The sequence below is a fragment of the Myxocyprinus asiaticus genome, chromosome 29 (assembly GCF_019703515.2).
Source record: "Myxocyprinus asiaticus isolate MX2 ecotype Aquarium Trade chromosome 29, UBuf_Myxa_2, whole genome shotgun sequence".
Lineage (NCBI taxonomy): Eukaryota > Metazoa > Chordata > Actinopteri > Cypriniformes > Catostomidae > Myxocyprinus > Myxocyprinus asiaticus.
Window position 1 is genome coordinate 6,055,797 of NC_059372.1, and position 17,485 is coordinate 6,073,281.

A 17,485-nucleotide genomic window follows, 5' to 3' on the forward strand; every position below is an offset into this window, starting at 1 on the left:
AGATATGAGAGTCATATAATAAACAAATGAAACGAGAAACAGTCTGAGAAAATGTAAGTGAGGTAAATGTTTTTGTCACTAGTCTAAAAGAAATAAGGTGGGTCATTGCCAAATGAGGTTGTCAGAGATGATAAAAGTGAGAAATCTAGTTTAGAACAAATGTAACTTTAGTGTCAATGTTGGTTTCATACATCTGAAAAGGTTTTATGGCATTTTCTGCAAAAAAAATTTATTTAATGACTTTAAAAGTGATGTGACCATCAAGGAAAAATGTTAAAATACTTTCCTTGCACCTTGAATACATGCAAGAAAGCACAACTATCATTAATTTCAAAGGTAAAAAAATAAAAAAACAATTTACAAATATCATTACATTTGGGTCACAAATTTCAAGACGTTTTCTTGGGGTTCCTCCATTTGACCAGAACAAAATGTGTGATTTCTGATATATATTTAAAACACACAGTTATGAGAGTCTAAAGAAGCCGTCTCGGTTTTATGGTGTTCGTGTCTCATGACAACAAAATGGCTACCTGCATGTTGTTTGCAAACCTGACTTTTGGTGGACAAAAGTATTTTAAATATTAATGATATTTTAAAACAAAATAGTTTCACTGCTTTTTTTTAAAGAACAAATATTAAAAGATTATTCTAGACTAACGCCAACATTTCTATTTTTTATTTATTTATTTACTTTCTCCGGACGCTTACACCACTTTCAGAGTTTAAAAGGCGCGGTCACATACTCTTCGCACGGTGAAATTCTGTAGGGCGAAATTCAGTCATCTCAATGGGAATCCACGTGGCCGTGAATTTCCCACGATGGACTTCCGGTGGCGGCGAATTTGCCATTGCGGATTTCGTGTGGAGCTCCAGCCAATCTGAAAGAGCGTTAGATGCACCTCTGACCATTTAGCTGATAAATAAATGACGTGTTTGTGCAAGTGTGTTGTATGTGACAAGACAATGAGTCTCGAAACTCATGTGAAAGAGGCTAATCTTCACGATGTGTCAGTCCTGCCCAGCTTTTTCCAGAGTTGGAATAGAAATATGAAAAAAAAGAGGCCATAAACCCATAACTGGCACAACAGTGGACTTCTGTGACCTGTTTTTAGTGGTGCAAAATTCAACACGATTTTCCACCAGTGTTTGTTGTGGATTTCATGTAACGAGAGCATTCAACATGAAATCATCAAAGACTCAACAAGGAACAATGGGGGATAGAGTATAGGAAATTATGTGGAAAAGAGGTGAGAATGGGGATCTGATTTTTTCACGAGATGGATTTCACATGAACACAGCTCAACACGCCACAACTCTGACATCGTCCAATATGCTAAGGTCATATGCAGTATGCCACGTACACAATGCAGGAGTGAATCCCCTAAATTATCATTCCATGTGTTTACACAATACAAGTAATTCCTGAACTCGCAATGGTTAATGGTTAACATTTTGGTGTCTCGCGTTCAGACGTTCTGGTTGCAGAATTAAATATTACCACCTGATATATTTTTAAATAGGGTGACATTTCAATGAACATACATTTACACTCACTGAGCACATTATTAGGAACACAATGGTCCTAATAAAGTGTCCAATGTGGTCTTCTGTTGTTGTAGCCCATCCGCCTAAAGGTTCGCATTCTGAGATGCTGTTCTGCTCACTACAATTGTACAGAGTGGTTATCGGAGTTACCGTAGCCTTTCTATCAGCTCGAATCAGTCTGGCCATTCTCCGTTGACCTCTCTCATCAACAAGTCATTTCTGTCCACAGAACTGCCACTCACTGGTGTTTTTTTGTTTTTGGCACCATTCTGAGTAAATTTTAGAGACTGTTGTGTGTGAAAATCCCAGGAGATCAGCAGTTACAGAAATACTCAAACCAGCCCATCTGGCACCAACAATCATGCCACGGTCCAAATCACTGAGATACCATTTTTTCCTCATTATGATGGTTGATGTGAACATTAACTGAAGCTCCTGACCCGTATCTGCATGATTTTATTCACTGCACTGCTGCCACATGATTGGCCGAATTGCATGAATAAGTAGGTGTACAGGTGTACCTAATAAAGTGCTCAGTGAGTGTATATTTAAATAGGGTGACATTTTAATTAACTTATAAATGTATACTCAATATATAGTAATAAAACTAGAAAACACCCTATTTTATATAACAGAATCGAAATATAGTGATAAACAGAAGCAATTAACTAAATATTTCACTTCAAAAAAAGAAGACAAAACACCCTTTAAAGCTGTGCAGGGCTCAAGTGAATTAGAGAATCATTTGTGTGAACTAGTTCATGTACATAAACCGACCAAACAAACTGACTCACTAAAATGAATCGGAGTTCCAAAAGCTAAACCTATGAAAATCATTTCATTTACATGAACTGTCTGAAAGATCTGATTCAGTTAAATTATTTGTTTTTCACAGCACTACATATGAGAGAGGAAGGGCGACTTAAGTATCTGTGTTTAATTACTCCCTCTGCTCCATTTCTGCATTCGCAATATAATGTGACAAATGTAGTTTTTGTGATGCTACAGCGCTACTCGTTGGAAAAAGAGGCTTGTTGCTCTACATTATTCTAAACAATTCTGAAGCAATCTGGGTAAATATAAGAGGACTATTTTAACGTCTGTTGTAAGAGCCACGCTTCATGCTGCCAGGTTGTGGCGCTATGGCCATGACCCAAAATAGTCACATCCATGTTATTAGCCCCCAAGACTAAACATACATTTCAATTTTGATCTAAATCATACATTGCACACAGAAGATAAAATACACTTCCTGTTTCCCATTTTTCACCATTAATTTAATGCCTTGCAATGGCAACACTGTTCAATATATAAAAAAATCTGTTCACAATTTAGCATCTTCAATGTCTAGGCATAATGTTCTCTACATGTCATGACAGTATCTTGAATCCCCTAGGAGGAGTATTTAAAAGTTCAGAGACTGCAATATTAAAAAAAAATCAAAAATGACAGACTTCCTGTTGAGCGGAGCTAATGACTATAATTATAAAAGTTGTCCGGCTTGATGAGAACTATATATGCACCAAGTTTGGTGACTGTAGGTGAAAATAGGGGTGCTACAAAGAGCCTGTTACTTGCCCATTTTAAAGGGGGCGCTACAGAGCCCCACTTAATAATAATAATTATTATTATAATAATCCTTAGAAGAACAATAGGGCCTCCGCACTTTCAGTGCTCGGGCCCTAACAAGTGGAACCCTGTACACAATTTAATCAAGTGCAGCCAAAGAGTTGTTTTTTTTTTTTGTAGTGCACTATAGTGAAAATAGCTGAGCTGTCACACTACTGAAAAATGTAGCTAAATTAGTAGCATCACTACTTTTAGTTAGTTACTCCCCAACATGCATAGATGGCAACAGTTTTGCCATTTTTTGCCACAGTTTATGATGGCCAACTGATGTTACACACTATGTACAGTTAAAGTAAACGTGGATGCCACTCTCTCAATTTTTCGACAGTGAATTGGGTTGTAGAATGCATTTGTCATTCTTGTAAACAACCAAACTCTGTGTGGACAGAACCAAATTAAATGAGGAGTGACAACTAGCTGCAGTGTGAATGTGGTTATGGAGTAAATCTCTATGAAATTGACTGATTTTCATTTAGCTTTGAGCGGTGAGAGGGTAAACGTTGGCGTCAGTGTGGCATGGTGTCTGTCAGAATGATGGAATTCAAGAGAAGAGAGAACATCTGACAAGAGATTATACTACTGACGGCCAACAGAGAGAGACCAGAAACTGATCTACTGACAGCTGAATACACAACACGCCAGACACACACACACACTATGCTAAATACAAACATGTATATGGACACACAAACACACACTCCCTATCAATTTGAGAGCATAAAATCATGCACTCAGATTATTTCTACATTATTATGTGCTAATCCGGATTATATCACATAATCTTCCATCCTCGTGATCATTATAATTATCATCGCTCTTCTTGGCCGTGTGCCACTTTCCTTCCAACACAGATTAGCTTTCGATATGAATAAACAATAATTTCCTTCTAAAATCATTATTAGTGGTGTTTGCTAAGGCACGCATTACTAGTACCTATGATTAGTGATTTGAACAAACCCCTAAAACGGGTAAAAAAGCCTATAGACAATAGACGAAAGGAGGTTTCCGAGCCATACTGTATCTAGAGACCAGAATATCATAAGCCGCGTTTCCACTATCGGGTCAAATGAGGGTGTGCTAGTGTGTGCCAGGGCCAGTTGTGTTCCCACTGTCACTTCCGGGGCTTCATCATGCCACCTCTGGGCTTTCTCGGGGACAATGGCCTTTGGCCCGCCGATTACTCTTGGGCGAAACAAGGCCAACTGGGGATTGAGGCGGGGTCAGTGTCAAAGGCGGTGTTTCGTCGAGTCAGGTCAGCGGTTTCAGCACCAAGATCGCCGAACTTGCCAGGCTGTGTATCCAGCGCACAATGGTACAGGTTCGTGAAAAATTTAAAAAATTGCAGACACAATACAAATCCGTTAAAATGCACAATGGACAAAGAAGTGCCCAAAGATCATGTTTTGAGATCATGGATGGTGTATTGGGACATCGTCCCGCTGTCAGTGGAGAGACCATTCGAGACACCATGGCAGTTACATCTGGTTAGTTGTTAATGCTAATTTATCTTGCTAGCTAGCTAATGTTTACAAACAATGTAGTAACTCGATATTCTAGATAACTGGATAACATGATACCTCAGCTTGAGTTCCCTCTTGCTTGATAAATGGGAGGGGTGTGTGACGTTGGCACCAGGGCGGCATATTAAGGGCGGGTTATAGGGCAACGCTGCAGGGCTATTTGCCCGAAGGTGGGACAAAGATAGATTTTGGGCTTGCAGTTTGAGGTCCGAGGTTATTGGCCCTGCCTGGCCAGTTGATAGCCCTGGCTCGCACTGGCCTGATAGTGGAAAAGCAGCTATAGAGACTTGAGGGTGGACTCTTTTGACTTGGGCCAGTAAGCCACTACTCAGAATACTCTAGTTACTGCATAGCAACACACTAAAAAAACACTCTCCACAACTAGCATTATGGCGGTGTGTTCTCCACAGGCAATCACCACTTGCATTTTGTTCAAATGATATAAAAATCTAATTAGCAGAATGCTGTAGACTGACCTAAGACAAGTTTAGACTCATTTTCTGGATCTGGAAAAACATCTGAAAGACACAGCACACATCCAGCGATCACACCACCAGCACTTCTCACACACACACACACACACACAGATTACACTCTTTGCAGTGTTAGTGGGGCATCGGTGTGTAAGAGATAGATGGAAGAGTAAAAATAACCCCATCTCCTGAGACTTTTGCTACACCCTCATTCAAAATGTACAGAACAAGAGAGAGAAAGAGATAGAGAGAGGTTGACTTTACACACCTCAGCATAAAATCCATAGAATTGTCGGGAGACAAACAGGAATATTCCGGGATCAATACAAGTCAAGCTCAATCGACAGCATTTGTGGCATAATGCTGATTACACAAAAAGTAATTTCGACTCGTCCGTCCTTTTCTTGGGTTCCAGTGAGACACTTACGATGGAAGTGAATGGGGTCAATCCATAAACGTTAAAATATTCACTGTTTCAAAAGTATAGCCAAAAAACATAAACAGTATGTTTGTTAACATAATTTTAGTGTAAAAAAATTTTTAATTTGTAATGTATTCCGTTAGATTACTCAAGGTCAGTAACGTATTCTAAATACTTTGGATTGCTTCTTCAGTACTGGCAGATTTTTCACTTGTTTTGACTATAAACAAGTAAATAAAGTACAAAAATGGCTTATATTATTTGTAGCTTTCTATATGATGTTAAAGGCTACATTGGTTAGCATGTCTTGTAAAAAATACCTTAATCACATAAAAAAAATTGACAAGGCATGTAATCGTGTATTTATTGGACTTATGTTTCAAACTGTTTTAGTTTAGCTGTAGAAACACGATGTAACTACTCTATTAAGCTCCCAAGGGAAAGTTCCTCAATGACATCATGTCAAGAGTGTAAAAACGATCGTATGAATGTAACACATCATAAGAAAGTGTTTCACCGCTGTTTAAAATCTCCTCAGATCGCATCATTTATACGGATAAATGTTTTCCAACTGAATAGTCTAAACATTAAATTAAACAAACGACAATAAAGTGCAAAGTAATTTCTTCAGCAATCAAAATACTTTTTGAATGTAACTGTATTCTGGTTACCAACGGTAGTGGACACAGTTACTTATATTTGTATTCATGTATTCCGTTACTCCCCAACCCTGGCTATAAACCTCTTAAACCTTAAAACGGCCGTACAAACAATGATTTAAACAACTTTACAGCTTAAGTAATCCACATATTTTAACAGAAGAATTAATGCACGCTTTTATGAAATTATGAGCTTCACATTTCTGCCTTTAAACCATCCAAAAACTGGTCTCACTGTAACCTCGATTTTTGCTTTTTTTAAAGAAAAGCAGGGATGAGTCTAAATTATTTTTGGTGGTGATCAACATTATGCCACAAAAGCTGTCGAGTGAGATTAACTTGTTTTGAACCCGGAATATTCCTTTAAGTTCCCATTTAAGACAATTTCATAAGTTATGAACAAGATGTTTAAAAATGCAACATTCATGTTAAAGTCTTTCTACACTTTACGCACAAGCAACAGTCGAGACCAGTGACTGCAGAATATAAAACAATTCAGCCAAATATAGTCACCATATCTCATCTAATGTAAAAAAATACATAAAAGAAACTAGAGTTTTACATTTTCTGAAGAAACTAGCATGTTGCTACGTGGTTTCTGAGGTATTCTGAGTGGTTGCTTACTGGCACATCTCAAAAGAGTCCACCCTCAAGCATCTATGATATTCTGGTCTCTAGAAATGTCTCTGGTCCATCCTTTTGGGAATTTTTTTTTCACCAGCTTTGTTGTCCTCCAGGTAAATATGCTAAGTCTGATCGCTTTGTAAAGTAACAGTACACATCTCCTCAACAAGCTGCATGATTAGAGGTATTATTCATGTCTGTGGAACAAACAGTGCAGGACAAGTTCAAATAACCTATTCAAATCTAACCTAACCAGCTGGTATGTGATAGCTGTGCGGTATGAGTAAACCTCACTCCCCTGGCCGCAAGAGGCACACTAGTGACTGACGCTAGAGGCTGTAGCCTTTAGCCTCCTCATTAGATTGGCCGCCTCCCATGCCGCAGACGCCGGTTCAAATCCCGCTCGGAGCGGATCGAGCAGGACGGTTACAGTGGTGCCGTGACCCGGATGAGAGTGAGATTTAGGGGGGTGAGTGTAACGGGAGCCAGCTAGTATGTGATAGCTGTGCAGTATGTGTAAACCTCACTCCCCTGGCCTCAAGAGGCACTAGAGGCTGTAGCCTTTAGCCTCCTTGCTAACACGCCCGCCTCCCATGCCGGAGACCCCGGTTCGAATCCCACTCGGAGCAGGTTGAGCAGGAACGGTTACATGAGCAATATTAATAATGAGGCTTGCCTTAGAAGAAAAATAGGCAAATGAATTAAGTGCTTCATAAAAGGCCATAAAATCCATAAATAGCATTTGTGACAAAAGATGGGGGAAGAAAATAAAAAGGAAAAATAAAAAAGAACGCTGTTGTCATGACAGTTGATGCAGATTACTTCTGTAGATTTATGACACAGTTAGGAAGAATTGTGCTTGTAGTAAGCCTATATCCTCAGGGAATTTTTTTATCCTGGATTTTCTGCCTCATTTTACTTATAATTGTCAAAACCAGTCAAGTTCGGCAGTACTCACCTTCCCCGACAATCCCAAGAACCTCAAACCTGTGCATGACATCACCGGAGGCGGGGTTACGCATCCAGTCAAACGTTCGCCAAGTGATGGAGGTGCTCACTGGGGAGAGTGGTCGTCATGGTTATGGGCTGGCATGGGGCGACCTGGTGTGGAATCATGGGTCGAATCACCGTGAACGTTTGAACATGATGCTCTCTGTCAGCGCACACCTGCACCTGTGGAAATATAGTTAATTACATTAACAGTTTCTCAAGAGTTAATCAAACCTGAATATCATAATGCCATGGTACAGTGATGGCATCAGATGGTAATACCATGGCACTTTCAAGGTAATAACCATGGAGTGGTGGTGGCGTAGTGGGCTAAAGCACTGAACTGGTCCCCACAGCCACCACCATTGTGTCCCAGGTTGCTCCAGGGGGATTGTCCCTGTAATAAGTGCACTGTAAGTCGCTTTGGATAAAAGCGTCTGCCAAATGCATAAATGTAAATGTAATCTGGTCACATCAGTGTCGTATTTGGCTAATATGATCAGAACACAAGTGGACCGTTCAGAGGTGTTTTTATACAGTAGTTCCATTTTCAAGATGGAAAACGCAAGATGGACTACATCAAGTTGCACCAAAAGCTCTCCATAGGAAACCACCAGAAATCTAAAAACACACCACGAATCCTAAACAAACATCTGAGCAAAATACAAACGACAACTACGTTATCTCACAGACAAGCAAACACTCTTTATTTCCTCACGGCAAATTTGTTGCGTTTCACATGTGGTGGCAGTGATAAGCATTTGTGTGTGTGGGTCACAGATAATTAGGATTCAGCTATAAATAGTCAACAGCAGAACTGTATTCAGTGCCGTGAAAGAGCGAGAGATTGAACTGAAGGAGAGAGCCAAGATTAAACTTGTCCAGCGCTTTGATACAGTAAGTAAAGAACACAAACAGAGAGAGTTAAAAGCCAGCAGAATAAGAAACAGCTCATGTAACAGGTGAAGAATTGAGTTTAGATTAACCAGATGAGGCACATACAGACCACAGAACACATGTGGAACAAAAATATAATACAAAAATGGAATACAAATACATAAAAACCTTGATACGTTTAACTAGATGGTTAAATCGGCCTGCGTCATTACTTAAGGGATAGTTTGCTCACCCTCAGCTTTTTAAACATCCTTATGTTTGCTGAGATGGTCAAGTTTTTTTAGAGACAAACAAATATCAGTAATCCATGGTTAAAAAGCTATAGCTATTGCTGTTTAATAGCCCTTGAAACCACAGATAGTGGGGATGTTCCATGTCAAATCAACCTAATTTGACCAATCAGTCCAATTTTGGCTGAAATTTTAGATTTTGTTAATACTTTTTCTGATGAAAGATAAACATAAATGATTATGAAAACCAAAATATTTAATGCCATGGATCAATATTTAATGAGTAATACATTATTTTCTAAAGGGGGTGAAAATGACAATTTTCACCTATGATTTTGGAGCAAAACTACAGGTCAAGAAAATTACCTTTGAAAGGTGGTAGCATCAATATTTAATTTTTACACAGAGATAGGTATGTCTATTACAAAAATCAGTTGACTTCAACACCCCTTGTTGCAGTTTATGCCAATCGTGGGAGTCCAAAAATGGGAAAAAGCACTTTTTCGTGTTGTTTTTGTAAAGTTGGAGTGCCTATAACTCCAGAAGGATTTAGGATATCTAAATATCCTTTTAGATTCTGATTCAGATCAAACTTGCCTATTTATATATATATTTTTAATCCCTAAATGGTGTAATCCAAGAGATATGAGTCTCTCCGTGTGGCTCAATCTGTAAATCTTTACATTTTACCCATTTTCGATGGTCGAAAACCAAATGTGGGGTTACATGGTATTAAGCTATTTTTTTTGTACAACAAATAAAGGTCTGAAGTACAAATTACTAGAAATGTAGAAAAACTAGGAATGTACCTTTATTCATTCACATAAAAACAATCATGTCAAAATCTTGATTTTCAAGAGTCCAAAATACACTATTATTAAGAACAAGTGACACACGACTCTTCAGTTAGTGCAATACCTCTGTAGTTTTCCAATTTTAGAAATGTACATCTGCAAAAATCTGGAATGCATTAATAGGGGTCCAAACACCAAAGGTGCTGAAACACTACTGTATTTGTACTCATTTTCATATTATTTTTCCGCCCTAAAAATGTCTGTGCATCAAAAACCGTAAATCGTAGAGATCCCAAATTTGGTGGAGTGGTCCCAAATCCCCCTCACTACTCAGGCACACAAACACATCCATTTGAAACTAGGTGGCGCTATAATTAGCCAATTTACTAATAACTCTGGAACCGTATCAACTAGAATCAATTTTGTTTTTGCTTTGAATCCTTCAGTGCCCTCAACTAAAATGCCATGTGGATGGGTTGTTAATATTTTGGCTTTCATTATCATTTATGTATTTCTTTCACCCGGAAAAAACATACAAAACAAAGTTTTGAGCCTGGAACCTCTGGTTGAGTTGACACGGAATGACCCAGAGGAAAACTGATGACTGGAATTCCTATCTTTTCAATAGCATTCCAAAATCTTCCAACAATACCTGTAGGGAGCGATCTATGAATTACCAACATTGTGGCCTTGATCAAGATAATAAACCTCAATTAGGACGATTAAAACTGTAATAAGTGAACAAGAAGTTGATCTGGTTAAAAGAGTCTGCTCAATGACTATTTACTTACAACAATATCTGATATAAAACTGAAGTCTGCATGTGGTACTGTTGGGTCAACTTACAAACACATGTCTTTTGTCGTCTGTGTGTGAGTGTGTTTTTGCTGGCATAGAGTCACATATGTGTCATCACTTTAGACTCAGGCTGAAAATCGCTATACACCAACAAATAGTCTCGGTGGCAAACGTAAGTTCTGGGTATCACTGTGAGCAAGTTTGACAGTCAAACAGTCGGCGATATAGACACATTATATCAGTGTGATTAAACTGAGAAATCAGGGCATAAAAACAAACCCATATTCACCAATAACTACATTGAAATGGCACACTTCTTTTTTTAAATCTAGCATTACTTGCTTTTATTGTCGAAAACTTTACACTACCATCAGCTGGCATTAAATTACTGTGTTAACAGCAAGATTTTTAGAAAGGCTGCGTTACTAACAACAGCAGCCTTAACAGCTTTTTGACTATTGGTTAACATTATTTTCCCTCAGTGACATCAGACAAAAAAGAAAGCTGTTTTAGAGGTAGAGCAAGTAATTACAAAGATTACAAAGACAAATATTTTTGCTCTTTGGAATGATATACACTAGGGCTGTCAATTGGGCAGAGAAACTAAATTCGAATTTTTACCGTAAAAAATGTCTACATTCTAATTAAATTCGAATTTTAAAGTCAGCTGATTTTTTTTAATCGATGTTATTTCCTTAGTCCAGAAAGGAACAGAACACGAGGATCTCGAGACACACATTTCCAACTTGAACTCCTTTACAGAAAAACCCATTGCTTAATCTGAGAAATGCTGATAAGAGAGCAAGGCGCAATGGCCAAAGACCTCCACCTACTGTGAGGGGCTGTTCACACCAAACGCTTTTGCACCCATCCAGTTTACCCTTTGTTTTTCTATGTAAACGCGCAAGACGAACGTCTTTGTTTTTGTTAATTCAGTGTCTCGTGCAGGAGTACTGTTTTTTAGAATGCATGTCAAGTTAAAAATTACTTTAAAATGCATCTCGAGACACCTGGTTTCTGTTAAACTGTATTTTGTTGCGCTTCATCTAGCCTTTTTTAGCGCAAGAGTGCGATCGGTCTGAAATCATCGCCAGTACTTGGCACACATCCAAAATTCGAATGCGCAGTTTTAGCATTCAAATGTGCGTATTTTCTTAAATTCGACTAATTTTCCGATTCGAATTAACATTTTACAGCCCTAACATACACAATGAATCATGCACAATAACACCAGGAACGTGTATTAAGAAAGTAAAAAGGCTCAATATTAATAATGTATTAATTAATAAATAATTTTTAATTAATAATTGGGACCTGGGTAGCTCAGCGAGTATTGACGCTGACTTCAGGTCTCCTAAGCAACCATATTGGCGCGGTTGCTAGGGAGGGTAGAGTCACATGGGGTAACCTCCTCGTGGTCATGATTAGTGGTTCTCGCTCTTAATGGGGCGTGTGGTAAGTTGTGCGTGGATTGCGGAGAATAGCATGAGCCTCCACATGCTGTGAGTCTCCACGGTGTCATGCACGGCGAGCCACGTGATAAGATGCACGGATTGACTGTCTCAGAAACGGAGGCAACTGAGACTTGTCCTCCGCCACCTGGATTGAGGTGAGTAACCGCGCCACCACGAGGACCTAGTAAGCAGTGGGAATTGGGTATTCCAAATTGGGGAGAAAAGGGGATAAAATAAAAAATAAGATAAAATAATTTATTTTGATGTTGACTGTAATTTATTAAATGAATGTATTTAAAAGGTTTATACAAGAAGTTTCAATGCATAAAAATGTATTTACAGCCAAAATAAGTTTAAGAAATAGAGTTCGGCTTCTTCAGGGTCCTTGATGAAATTCCAGTGATTTTTGAGTGATCTGATGATCTTTCGGCCGAGGTCATCCTCTGACCTGTTTCCATGAGTGCATTTTCACTCAGTGGATTCAAATTTAGACAAGAGAACAAATTAAAATGTCCAGGCAGCCTGATTTTCCCTGCATATGAGTGTCAAACTCAGACTAATTCAATCAAGCACTGTGAAAAGAGCTAAAAATACTGCCGTCAACCTATAAACATCAAAAATAGCAGACCAGTAAACGCTCAGACTGAAAAAATAAGGGCACTTTGCAGTTTTGCAGCACAAACATATTTGGCCAGGAATATGACACACTTTCGTAAGAATGGCAAAATGTTTATGAGCAGACATCAAAAACAGGGCTTAAAAGAGATTTGTGTTTGACGTTTGGCCGTTTAAAGTGCTAGGTAGCTTGTTACTGTTTATGAAGCATAAAATCATAAAATGTAAATTTTTCAGCTATAAATATGGGAAATGAGAGCCAATGAAGATAATTCAAACCTATAAAGCTAAAAAGGGACTTTTGTGGCTTCTAGTCCTTGTCTGTCTACTTTTGAAATTTAAAGACTTTCTCTTCCATGAAAATGGACCTAAAATATTGATGACATCATCTTGCACTCAGGGGCATATCTAAATCTTTGTCCAATCAAATGCTCTCTAGAATAGGAAAGTCCCTCCTTCAAATACCACCTGCCTTATCACTAGCAATATCACGTACAGTAGCAAATCACGGTTCGTGATTGTTTTGTAAACTAAAGGCTATTGGCTATTTTAAAAAAAGCTGATGTGCTGTGCCCCACTTTAACTACCTGTTTCAATAAAAGACTGCTTTACGTATTTAAAAATCAGAGTGATGAAGAAACACAAAGTAATGCAAAAATACAGAGTGTGACATGTACCAAACAAGTCAAGGCAAGGAAGAACTTGTTATGAAAGAATGTTCCGGATTCAAAACAAGTTAAGCTCAATCGACACCATTTGTGTGGCACAAATACTAATTACCACAAAAAATCATTTTGACTCGTCCCTCATTTATTTTAGAAAAAGCAACAATGGCCAACCTAGTCTCATAGAATAAACGTTAATATAATGACATTTTTGCAAACTGAGTTTAACGTGCAGTGTTCTACGTTTCGCTGCAGTTTCCTGGTGAAATGAACACTAGAGGTGCTACAACAACTGTGCGTTTTATTCACTTTCACACACATCACGAGAACAACAGCTGATAAACACTTATTTTTCCCTCTATTACAGACAGACTGTTATGTTATCATTTCAAAACACTTTTACTCTAACGCAGTGGTTCTCAACCTTTTTTTGATGAACGCCCCCCTACTTCATTCCCTTTTGTGACATAATTTTGATTGAGACTTTGTTGTACCAAAAAAAAAAAAAAGAAAAAAACATAAAACACAAAACTTAATATTTGTGTTATTTGATTCATTTGCTCAATGCAACTTTAATGCAATGCATAACTTTAAAGTTTTGTTAATAAATTCAGCAGGCTTACACGTCCCATGCGTTTCTTGAATTCAAGCAGATGGAGGGCTATATCTGGGGCCTATAAAATGAAAATGTGAAGACAGAAACTGATAATAAAAGTGATAGTGTTAATATATTTTATATTTGTCTTTTTGAACATTTTAATTTATTAATTAATTGTATATATATATATATATATATATATATATATATATATATATATATAAATACAGTACTGTGCAAAAGTTTTAGGCACTTGTGAAAAATGTTACATAGTGAGGATGTCTTCAAAAATAATGACATAAATAGTTTTCATTTATCACTTAATGTCATACAAAGTCCAGTAAACATAAAAAATCTAAATCAATATTTGGTGTGGCCACCTTTGCCTTTAAAACAGCACCAAATCTCCTAGGTACACCTGGACACAGTTTTTCTTGGTTGTTGGCAGATAGGATGTCCCAAGCTTCTTGGAGAATTCACCACAGTTCTTCTATCTGTTTAGGCTGTCTCAATTGCTTCTATCTCTATATGTAATCTCAGACTGACACGATGTTCAGTGGGGGGCACTGTGGGGGCCATGACATCTGTTGCAGGGCTCCCTGTTCTTCTATTCTAATATTTTCTATTTGCAAAAGTAACGTTTGGGAGTCTAACATTTATATTTCCTATTGACACTAAAGCTGAAGATATAAATAACTATCATAAGACAAATGTTTTTGTGAAACATCTTATGTGCCAAAGACTTTTGCACAGTACTGTGTGTGTGTGTGTGTGTGTGTATATATATATATATATATATATTACATACACACAGCTGAAGTCATTGTCCATTTGGAAGACTCATTTGCGACCGAGCTTTAACTTCCTGGCTGATGTCTTGAGATGTTGCTTCAATATATCCACATAATTTTCCTTCCTCATGATGCCATCTATTTTGTGAAGTGCACCAGTCCATCCTGCAGCAAAGCACCCCAACAACATGATGCTGCCACCCTCATGATTCACGGTTGGGATGGTGTTCTTCGGCTTGCAAGCCTCACCCTTTTTCCTCCAAACATAATTATGGTCATTATGGCCAAACAGTTCAATTTTTGTTTCATCAGACCAGAGGGCATTTCTCCAAAAAGTAAGATCTTTGTCCCCATGTGCACTTGCAAACTGTAGTCTGGCTTTTTTATGGCGGTTTTGGAGCAGTGGCTTCTTCCTTGCTGAGCAGCCTTTCAGGTTATGTCGATTTTGGACTTGTTTTACTGTGGATATAGATACTTGTCTACCCATTTCCTCCAGCATCTTCACATGGTCCTTTGCTGTTGTTCTGGGATTGACTGCACTTTTCGCACCAAACTACGATCATCTCTAGGAGACAGAATGCGTCTCCTTCCTGATCGGTATGATGGCTGCGTGGTCCTATGGTGTTTATACTTACGTACTATTGTTTATACAGATGAATGTGGTACCTTCAGGCATTTGGAAATTACTCCCAAGGATGGAGTACTCCCTTGTAGAGGTCCACAATTTTTTTCTGAGGTCTTGACTGATTTCTATTGATTTTCCCATGATGTCAAGCAAAGAGGCACTGAGTTTGAAGGTAGGCCTTAAAATACATCCACAGGTACACCTCCAATTCAGTACACCTCCTATCAGAAGCTAATTGGCAAATTTTCTAAAGTCTTGACATAATTTTCTGGAATTTCCCAAGCTGCTTAAAGGCACAGTTAACTTAGTGCATGTAAACTTCTGACCCACTGGAATTGTGATATAGTCCGTTAAAAGTGAAACAATCTTTCTGTAAACAATTGTTGGAAAAATGACTCGTGTCATGCACAATTCGAAAACAGTATACCGCCAGCCAAGACTGAAGTTGATCAAAAAGAGAGACAGAAAAGAATTTTTAAATATATTGTTATTTAAAAATATTCTTTTTAATGTCATTCATATGTTTGAGGACATTCATGTAAAACTGAAATATGAATAAATGACTTAAGGTTTATTAAGCACACATACACCTATGACAAAAGCATGACAATTTGTATGACAATTAATCATTATAATTGCAATTATCAGTCAGGCAAATTTCATAATCGCAACGGCCCTAGTTATATCCAATTTTACAACTTTGTTGCCATGACGACGTAACACCGTAAACCCTATAATCCCACAAAAACGAGGAGTTTAGCAACTTGACAGCTCAAATAATACACAAGTTTTAACAGGAGAATTAATTATAAGCTTGACATTTCTGCCTTTAAACCTTCCAAAAAATTGGCCCCATTCACTTCCAATGTAAGTGCCTCACTGTAACCTCCATTTTCTCTTTTTTTCTTTTTTTTTTTTTAAAGATGAGGGAGGGACAATGCTCTGTGTGTATATCGGCTATTTTACAACAGCTCTGAATGTGGCTCATCCAGTCAGAATTCAGGGTCGGAACTATTCCTTTTATAATATTAGCTTCACACTTTTGCGTCTTTTGTTTTTAACTCAAGTGTTGTATAATGTGTAGCTGTTTTCACAGACTTATCGTTCACTCGTAATGAATAATTTTATCTTTCAGTTTGCAGACTTCACCTCCTGATCTATGGCTAAAACACGTGTCTGCTCACCGTCTGTTTCTGGGTTCAGTCCCCAGAGTGAGAAACACAGAATGAGAACACGGAAAGAGGGCAAGGGGGAAAATGTCGCAGAGAGAAGACTAGTGTGACACTAGAACCAAAGACCTGCAGTTCTTCTGATATAATCAGCACACCTGATTGCTTAGAGAGATGAATATACTAACTATTGCCAAATAAACTATACTTGATGCCTAAAAGATCATGTGTAATTTCAGGAAATGGCCAAACAAGCCCAAAGCTGAGAGATGGAGTTCATACAGTACCAGTCAAAAGTTGACCGAATTTATGTGTCTCATGGGCATAAAGACCTTTGTATGCTTGAAATTAGTTTAGTAGACAAAGACTTTGATGTTAAGATTTTCAGTGAATAAAGACTTTGAATTCGAATTACGTTCTGTTCCTCACAGCTATCGCACAGTTTCAGAAGACATGGACTATAGTGCACAAGTCACATGGACCACATTTATAATACCTTTATGGTGCTTTTTCGTGCTTTTCGAAGCTTTAAAGCCTGTCCCAGTGTATGGGGAAAAACTAGGTATTAATCAAAAGAAAGAAATGGGTTTGAAGTTGAGCAACATGATAGAGACCCATTTTTGGGTCAACTATTATATTAACTTAGTAACTGTAAATAAGTAGCTGTTTTGAAGACAACATCACTGGCCTGTAAGAGCTCTAATGGATGATTCCTCTCACAACAAGAGCAGAAGTCTGTGGAGAATCAGTGATTTATCTGTCCATTTTCACCTTTGATACATACAACACATACTGAGACCATACAAGGTCATCTCATGAGGGATACAGACCATACATCATCTCAACATCCTCAACATTACGGATTTCAAACCCAGAAAGCATCATAAGCCATTTCTTGTAATCTCTTATGATCATGTGCTGGTGATCCATGATATGATCCTAAAACCTCTTCAATAATATTGATCATTATTCCTTAAAACTGTGA

General features: G+C 38.0%; 1 protein-coding gene and 1 long non-coding RNA gene across 8 annotated transcripts in view; one reads left to right on the top strand and one right to left on the bottom strand.

The window, feature by feature from the left end:
* LOC127420344 (uncharacterized) overlaps nt 1–17,014 on the top strand; it is a 60,072-nt gene extending 43,058 nt beyond the window's left edge. For all 4 annotated transcript variants that reach the window (XR_007893797.1, XR_007893798.1, XR_007893796.1 and 1 more), the window contains one exon: nt 16,467–17,014. This is a non-coding gene — a long non-coding RNA (uncharacterized LOC127420344). The remainder of the gene's footprint in view (nt 1–16,466) is intronic.
* The window catches only part of LOC127420299 (cyclin-dependent kinase-like 5), a 73,612-nt gene that overhangs the window by 54,600 nt on the left and 1,527 nt on the right, over nt 1–17,485 (bottom strand). For all 4 annotated transcript variants that reach the window (XM_051662483.1, XM_051662485.1, XM_051662482.1 and 1 more), the window contains exon 2: nt 7,833–8,047. In XM_051662483.1, coding sequence (XP_051518443.1) covers nt 7,833–7,896 — 64 coding nt within the window. In that variant the 5' untranslated portion in view covers nt 7,897–8,047. The remainder of the gene's footprint in view (nt 1–7,832; nt 8,048–17,485) is intronic.